The 8,782-nt window shown below is 36.9% G+C and overlaps 1 protein-coding gene and 2 non-coding genes across 3 annotated transcripts; 2 read left to right on the top strand and 1 right to left on the bottom strand.

Annotated features, from left to right (window-relative positions):
* trnat-ugu (transfer RNA threonine (anticodon UGU)) lies at nucleotides 1-73 on the top strand. The gene has a single exon. It is a non-coding gene; the product is annotated as a tRNA-Thr (tRNA).
* Nucleotides 74-3,901: 3,828 nt separating this feature from the next.
* trnat-ugu (transfer RNA threonine (anticodon UGU)) lies at nucleotides 3,902-3,974 on the top strand. Its single transcript has one exon. It is a non-coding gene; the product is annotated as a tRNA-Thr (tRNA).
* Nucleotides 3,975-5,547: 1,573 nt separating this feature from the next.
* On the bottom strand, nucleotides 5,548-6,856 carry ino80c (INO80 complex subunit C). Its single transcript, XM_056267689.1, has 5 exons — nucleotides 6,518-6,856; nucleotides 6,308-6,406; nucleotides 6,120-6,231; nucleotides 5,898-5,965; nucleotides 5,548-5,786 (listed from the first exon to the last, which is right to left on the bottom strand). Exons 1-5 carry the CDS (start codon nucleotides 6,731-6,733, stop codon nucleotides 5,655-5,657), a joined length of 627 nt encoding a protein of 208 aa, XP_056123664.1. The 5' UTR covers nucleotides 6,734-6,856; the 3' UTR covers nucleotides 5,548-5,654.
* Nucleotides 6,857-8,782: the final 1,926 nt, after the last annotated feature.

The following is an 8,782-nucleotide window of genomic DNA, read 5'->3' as shown; positions in this document are numbered from 1 at the left end:
GGCTCCATAGCTCAGTGGTTAGAGCACTGGTCTTGTAAACCAGGGGTCGTGAGTTCGATCCTCGCTGGGGCCTGCTGGGAAAAATTTTCTGATGTGACCTGTTCTTAAAATTGCACTGCATGAAAAGAAGTGTATCCAGACTAGTCATGTCTTATAAACCACTGATTTATGGAAGTATCCACAAGTACTCCTGACCGTATCAGATTCCACCAGTCCGGATACTTCCGTAATGATACCAATTCCGACGTAAGTTGCTAAGGCATTCTACAATGCTACAGACATTTGTTGTCATGGCAAGTAATCCCCTCAAGGTTTTTTTTTCAGGGGAAATTTTCACACCTACACCAGACAGCTATTGGGCCACAGACTTTCCTCAAAAGTAAAGTCATTGGAAATATATCCCTCCCAAAACCCTTAAAATGAATGATCTGGTTGGTTTTCTTTAAAATATATCCCTCCCAAAACCATTGCAGGTGAGTGATTTGATTGGTTTCAGGCCAGGTGGGCAGACAGAAAAAAATATAGTTGACCAAAAATTGATTGTTTTTCTTCATTAGGGAAAACAGTAGGCCTAAATATATCTAAAACATAAAAACAGCCAGAAAACAACAGTTTCAACAGAAAACAACATTTAAAAATACAACATCTACTTTGAATGAAAGATTTCAAAGGCAGTAAATAACACATTAGATGATGTGTCCCAGCAGACTCCAGTCAGCTCCTGCATGAATCCACAACATTTTCCTCATCTTACATAGAGCTCCACCCTTTCTGTCCTCCACAATGCTCTTTCTGTAGTTGTCTTTGTTGATTTCATCTCCAGCAACTGCAAAATAACAGTAATGTAATCACTGACAATACTAAGTGCTTAAAGCAATACTTAAAGCCTAAAAAGAGTTACATCATGTCAATTTCTAAACTTACTGTTGTCTCTCTTTGGCTTTTTGCCACAACCTTGATTGAGTGTTTCAGCTGGGCCTTTCCGAAATAAAATATGAATATACTTCTTCTTCATAGCCTCATCATAAATATATGATGAGGATATACCTTATTTAAGATATACCTTAAAGGCATAAACTATGTTTAGTAACAGAAAATATTTAATTGAATAGGTAAAACAATGCAAAAATGGATATTAAAAGATTGCACCACCTTCTGAACTTCTGTTACATAATCTCAGAAGATGAGTTGACCCAGTCTTGTGTGTAGGATACTGTGGAAAAGAGGAAACATTTGAGAAAAAAATACAGTATAAATATAATTGGCATTATTAAATATATACATTTTTTTACACAATTTAGATAATCATTCTTACCTGGTTTGTGCATGATGTTGAAGTGGATTCTGCTCAGAACTGTGCTGGCTTACGGTGTTTCAGTCTGTAGCTGTTGGTGTTTGAAATGTCTCTTCAAGAAGTGTGACCAACCGGAGATCGGTAAAAACACAAAGGTCTTTGCAACGGGGTGTGCTGTAGTTATTCCGTTATTCACATATAAATGATATAAATGAGTATATTTGAATACTCTTTATAGTTATGCCAACATAACTATTGGCAGTTCCACTGTTATTGCCCAGGAAAAGATAGGCTACACATGTCATAACACACATTAACGTTTTGGGAATGTCCATGAAATTTCACGGATATATATGTCTGTGTACGCCAAGTATCTGGTATTTCTGGATATTTACTGTTCTTTGTAACTTAGCTCAGTTTTTTTTTTCACATACATCGCGCAAACCTGAAATTACACGGAAGTTTACCATGGCCAGATGTTTCCAGATTCTACCCTTTTCATGCAGTGTTGGATGGACATGGACCTTCACAGAGGGAGCAAAACTGCCTCAGGTCGTGAGACCAGGTCCTGGTCTTCAATACAGGATATTTTTGGCATGGAAAAAAGTTAGACCTGAGTAGGCCAAATACCAGGCAGACCAAGATCAATACTATAATAATTGTATCTTTATCTGCAATGTTGTGAGCTTTTACAATGAGGGGTTTCAAGAGAAATACATTCTTAATTAATTAATTAATAAATCAAATAAATTATTTCCTTACTCTAGAGAGTGTAACATCTTTTTCTGCTTCTCAGATCAATTTACATTAGATACTGTTTAATACATACATATACTGTGATACATGCACATATGTGCAACTGGTTATTTTTTCACGCCATTTATATCATATATCATTTATATAGGCCTAATACTTTCGTGTTTAACAGGTTATTTTAACGTATGTTTACAAGCTGTTTAATTCAAAGCATTTAATTAAAATTAAAAACTAAACTTTAAATCCATAAAAGTCTTCCCTTTAAGGTTCTATGTAGAACCTTTTCTTCTAGGAGTGTATTTTTAAAAGTTGAGGAGGATCTCTTGGACGAATTTCCAGGCTTGTTAGTTTATTTTCCTCAGTGTATCTCATTGTAATACCTCATGATACTGGTAGATGGCAGCAAAATAAAATGTATCCGGGCATCAGGACTTACTTATGCATTGCATTTGCATTATTTAATTTTTGATCCATATACAATTACAAATATAGGTGATACGTAACATATATACATTCACAATAAAGTTAACCATCAACATCCACAAGAATTAGGATTTAATCTGATTAATTATACATATAGGCCTTTTAAAAAATACATATTTTTATTTATTTATGTGAAAATTATTTATTTTTACTCTCTTTCTTTGAATGTTTTTAATGTATCACCTGTTCTCCCAGAAACTGCACTCTCACAGATTTACACTTATACACAAAACAGCACTGAAGTCCTTACAGGAGAAGCTTATACACAAAAATGAAAGGACATTGTGATAAAACAGTCTAGCACATCAAGGAGTCAAATACTCAACATTTTCAACACATAACTGACAAAGAGTATATTTGATATAGGCTATTATATGGAAATGCAGCTGTGAATTTGTACTCAGTCTTAGCTCACAGAGCAGCAGATTAAAGAGGAGTTTAGAAGTTTCATCAGATTCTTCAAGATGAAAAAGAAGCTACAATCACTGCACTGAGGAAGGAGGAAGAACAGAAGAGACAGATGATGAAGGAGAAGCTTGAGGAGATGAAGATCTCAGATCTCAGCTCTATCCGACAATAAAATACATTGAGGAAAAGATAAACGTACAATACTGAAGTGAAAAAAGGGCACCCCTCTTATTATTTATAAAAAGTAAAGTTATTGTTGATCACCTTTTCGTTAACTACACTATTTAACACTATACACTATAAGGCTGTAAAACCAACTAAATGAAATCCGAATGAATCAAATCCATCTATCATTTATCAAAATTACATACATGATAAATGTTAACTTCAGTTCTGATTATTTGTGTCTAACTGATGTGTACTAAAATACAAAATACAGATTTAAGATCAGCTACATTTTGTTTTATTAATGTTTCAAAATAATAGGTTTATTTTATAACAATGTATTCCTTTCTCAATAAAGTTTTATCTTTTTCTTTTTGCAAACTGACAAAAAAACAAGGACAAGACGAATAAGGAATCATGGTTCTAAATCTGCCTTGATATGATTCTTCTGCTCTCTAAAGTCTTTGATTCTGACTGTGTGACTCAGTTTAATGGTATCTCTATAGAACCAGAAAGTCTTGATTTGGTCAAGTGTCTTCACATATATCTACACAGCTGATTCCATTTCAGAACAGTCTCTATGTAAATAAAGACCTCTTTCAAACGAAGTAGCCTAAGTCAGTTGGGCTACAAGAATGTGACCAGTCTGTTGTTTGGACTGAGTTTAGTTTGATTTTGTCTTTTCTCTGAAGCATCTGTTAAGATATCTTAGGCTGCCTGCCAATTCTTTGAGGTGTGTCTTTGTCATTCTAACTCAAAGCACAAACACTCAAATGATTGACAGGCATCATGTGAGGCTCCATAGCTCAGTGGTTAGAGCACTGGTCTTGTAAACCAGGGGTCGCGAGTTCGATCCTCGCTGGGGCCTGCTGGGAAAAATTTTCTCATTGTGACCTGTTCTTAAAATGACCCTGAATTGACACACTGCAGTGACTTGGATGGACATGGACCTTCACAGAAAACTGGGACTCGCAGGTTGTGAGATTAGGTCCTGGTCTTCAGTACAATGTTGTTGAATCTGCTTTGATATGAAAGATCTGAGGTGAAGATCTTCCTTTTTCTCTATTAAAATGAAATAATTTAGGTGATGCTTTTACTTCATGGTAGATTTCATATTTTACGGCAGCTTTTTTTACTCTAAACAGTAGTTTCTCTATACTGTTTGTGACATCATAGTATAGAAAGATGATCTGAAATGTTAAATTTTGTTCTTCATTAAGGATTCACTTATGAACAAACAAAATCATTCATTGTCACGTACATGAATGAAGTAATGAATTAGATGAGGTTCAGTAGCTCAGTGGTTAGAATAATGGTTTGTAAAACAGTGGTCATGAGTTTGGGATGCAAGATCTGCATTTCATCAATCACCCCATCAAGGTCGGTCAGAAATCTTGGAATAATATTTGATGACCAGCAGACCTTCAAAGACCACATTGCAAAGACTGTTCGATCATGCAGGTTTGCACTAACAAGCATGCAACACAACTTCTCGTCCAGGCCCTGGTCATTTCTGGGCTTGATTACTGCAATGCTCTTCTGGCTGGACTTCCATCATGTGCTATTTAACCTCTACAAATGATCCAGAATGCTGCAGCTCGTCTCGTCTTCAACAAGCTCAAAAGGGCCCACGTTACTCCTCTGTTCATCTCTCTGCACTGGCCACCACTCGCTGCTCACATCAAGTTCAAGGCATTGACGCTTGCTTACAGATCGACCACAGGCTCAGCACCCTCCTACTTCCACTCGCTCTTACGAGTCTACATCCCTACCAGAAGCCTACCATCGGTAAATGAGCGACGGCTCGTGGTACTATCACAGAGAGCCACAAAATCACTCTCCAGAACATTCTCATTCACGGTTCCTTGCTGGTGGAATGATCTCCCCAACCTCATCCTGAATACAGAATCCCTGACAACATTCAAAAGACAGCTGAAAACTCATCTCTTCCATGAGCACTTGACCTCATAAAAAAAAAAAAAACTTTCCTTTTCCTTGAATCCCTCCCTTGTCTGGCTTATGCTACTCTAAGCAATGTCGAAAACTTTGTATTTTGAGCACTTCTTGCATTGTCTGCTGTATTTCTCATTTGTAAGTCTCTTTGGATAAAAGCATCTGCTAAATTACTAAATGTAACCTATGAAAACCAAAGGCCATACAGCATCTTTTGATATGAAAAAAAAAAAACAGCTTTAGGAGACCAATTACCAGGCAAAACAATATCAATATGATTGTTAAATGAAATACTTTATTCATTGACCACATTGTGAACTGTTCTAATAAGGGGTTTCATGGGGTTGACAACAGAAATTGTTCCTTTTCTAGAGACCTGTCTCTATTTATAATCTAATTTACACTGGGTTACTGGTTATAGTTCACACCAGTATTTGGATCCATTTAAGATCTTAAGATTAAGGAGTTATCTGCATGTTATGTGTGTGAAAAACAGTGTAAGAAAAATAATAATAAAAGTAGTTCATTCTAAATAATCCACTGAAAGTCTATGGCTGGAAAAGAGAGTCAACCCTCTTTATTTTGGGGTTCTCTCTCATGGAACAATGCAGGTGGCTTTACGGAGAGTCAGGTATCCGGTCACCACGTCTGTGGGCAACTGACGGATGTAGGAAAACTCCTCTGTTGATGCGAAGCGCAGTTTAGTCTGAGGGTCAGTGTAGTTTGCCTGGGACACAAAGATGTAAAAATCATTAGGTGAGGTTAGAGGCTACATCCAGAAAATTACATTAATAATGTTTCCATATTATTAAACATCATCATTTTACAACAGACTCACTGGTAGACCTGAGATGTCCGAGTACTTTTTAGCAGGTTTCATAGAAGGAGGTGCATCTATGCTGCAGTCTTAGAGAAAAACAACTAAATATTTAAATATTGTCAAAGTAAATCAACACATTCACTGAGACTGTGACCTGAGATGTAAACACACAATCTGCAATTATTCTTAAACTCTTATTTTGACAGAATTAATCTGTGTTTGATTACTTGTCAGACTCACAGTTAGGATCAGATATTTTCCAGGGCAGCGCTTTCTCTACTGCTAAAATCTGCTTCAGATTCTTCCACGTCCTATTCTTCTTCCCTGCTGCTGCTCCACCAATACCTGAGTGCTAGTGGAGGAAAAACTTATGAATGTATTGAAATGTATCTAGGTACATCTGGGACTTTTTGTGAGAAAACTCTTACCACAAAGTTAGGGTTTTTAAAAGGCAGACACTTTGTAGCATTCTCTATATCAACAGCTGCTGCTAGTTTTCCTTCAGAAGTCCCCTCCACTGGAGCAACCTGAGACAATTGCAACACCACCAACGAGAAACGTTTCATTATTAAATGAAACATGACATGTAAACAGTAACGTTAGTCCCGTCATGTTGAAGTCTAGTGTTTTTTCTTTACCTGAGTTTGAGTAGTTGACGATGGAGGTTGTGTTTTTTTCTTTTTGCTGATGTTATTATTTGGCTGCGGTATTGTGTGGATTGCGGGACTGACGGCTCGCTTCTTGCTCCGGGCTTGAGCAACTAACGCCGCCGCTGCCTGTGCTTTACTCGCCGAGAGCGTCGCTGGATTCAAATCCCTTACTTTTGATATTCCTGGTTCAGAAGACGCAGACATTTGTAGTTTTAAGCAACGAACATAACCAGGAATTTTGTAAAACTCTGTTGTGAGCTCGTTAGCCTACAGCTAAATCACAACATCCTATTCACCCGGAAGAGATTAGGAGAACGTGACAGCGTGCGTTATATTTGTATTCCGTTGCTACAATCGATTGCGCCCGATGGTTCCGTTTGTGTTATGGGTTGCATTATAATATATTTGTAGAACAAATATAAAATATTATTGATTATTATATTAATCTTCCAACTTGTTTTATATTTATTTATTTTTTGTTTTTGTTCACAGTTAGAATTCTAGAGGGACTGAGCCAAAAATCTCTGTAAAATATGTGTAATATAATTTGAAATAGGGCCAACAAATTGCCTTTTCCCATTCCCAGCAGTTAGACCTGAAGTTAAGTTTGATTTATAGTCCATGACAGACTCGTTATAGAATAAAAGAGAATAATGGCATTTATATTTCAATCACACGTGTTGCATGGGGAAATAAATGACTAATTAACTTTGTTAAAAACAGATGTCAGGTAATTATTTCTCCCCTCTTTATAGATTTTGATTCAACACCCACCACAGTGGCATTGTCCTTCATGTCTCCCTTCTCTCCTTTCTTTGAGTGACAGAGAAATGTAATGAAAATGTACACAGCATCAAAAATAGATATTCCAATCTTAACCATTATCACAGTAGTGGTAAATTCGGGATTTTGACTGATGTACAAACTATAAGTCTTAAACATCTATATTTCTTCTCATTAAGGATGTCATTTTAATTTTATTTTTTATTGCAGTCATTGTTGCATTTAATGAATTGTTGTTGTTTGCCAGTGTAGTTCATGGCAATATAATACTGAAAAGCACTTGAATTTGTTGGAAAAGCTGCATAGCTATAAAATAATAGAAATATTAGGATACTTTTTTCATGTTATGCCTATTTTACATTATGCCCACAGAAAGGAGACTTCAAAAGAGGTGAGTGTTTCCTTTCTTCATTTCATTCTCTCTGTTCTTGTCCTTTCTATGAATGCCATTACTTGTCATTTCACCTTTTCTGCCATCTTAAATGTCAACTTCAGAGTTCACTTTGTTCTCTTTCATATGGACCCCTCTGCATGTTTTGAAGTGAAATATTGTTGGAGACATAAAGAGAAAAATGTGACGGAGAAATCACCTCATACAGATCGACACGCTTGGTAGAACAGTATGTTGGAGTTTATTCACACACACACACACACACACACACACACACACACACACACACACACACACACACACACACACACACACACACACACACACACACACACACACACACACACACACACACACACACACACACACACACACACACACACACACACACACACACACACACACACACACACACACACACACACACACACAAGATGTTGCAGGCGGCCGCTGATAAGAAGGGACAGAGCTCCTCTTTCCTGCTATAGTGTTGCGTCTACATCCTCTTTTGGCATTTGACCTGAATACAGCTGTTTGGTTCACCGCAGTTTAGTCCTGCTGTGTTCTGACTATAGATCAGTTACCATTTTTATAAAAGGTTGAGAGAGGACTGGGGCAAAGAACATACTGAACACACTTGACGTCTCATTTATATTTCATCAAGACGAAGTTGCTACAAGTGGCTGGTGCATGCAATGCATAAATAAACTATAGCTGGAGATTCTGTATTGAAGTTCAATTGCAAACAACCATGAATATTTTATGAATAAAACTTAACTGCAATAAATGAAAGATTGGGCTTTTTACCGGGTCATTGTTTAAAATGTCCTTCCATCTCAAATACACAATAGAAAGCATGTCAGCTGTGTGTGTGTGTGTGCGTGTGTGTGTGTGTGTGTGTTGGTGTGTTGTTAGTTTATGGAACAAATGCTCAGAGTATTTCAGAGGATAAAATGTGACTAAACATGCAGTGTCGGAAGTCCTAAATCGATATAGAATAATAGCACCAGATATGGCCCTATTTTCCAAATGCATATTATTGCACTCCTAACGTCATGCATGTACACTTAGACACAAAA

The sequence above is a fragment of the Rhinichthys klamathensis genome, unplaced genomic scaffold (genome assembly GCF_029890125.1).
Source record: "Rhinichthys klamathensis goyatoka isolate OS25496 unplaced genomic scaffold, OSU_Roscu_1.1 h1tg000262l_1, whole genome shotgun sequence".
In the NCBI taxonomy this organism is placed as follows: Eukaryota; Metazoa; Chordata; class Actinopteri; order Cypriniformes; family Leuciscidae; genus Rhinichthys; species Rhinichthys klamathensis.
The sequence above is the reverse complement of the archived record's forward strand: the minus strand, read 5'-3'. Positions and strand labels throughout refer to the sequence as shown.

Coding starts and splice junctions, on each gene's coding strand:
- ino80c (XM_056267689.1), bottom strand. CDS start 6,733: ATGTCTGCGTCTTCTGAACCAGGAATATCAAAAGTAAGGGATTTGAAT. Junction 6,407..6,517: donor CGTCAACTACTCAAACTCAG/GTAAAGAAAAAA, acceptor CAATTGTCTCAG/GTTGCTCCAGTGGAGGGGAC. Junction 6,232..6,307: donor TTAAAAACCCTAACTTTGTG/GTAAGAGTTTTC, acceptor TTCCTCCACTAG/CACTCAGGTATTGGTGGAGC.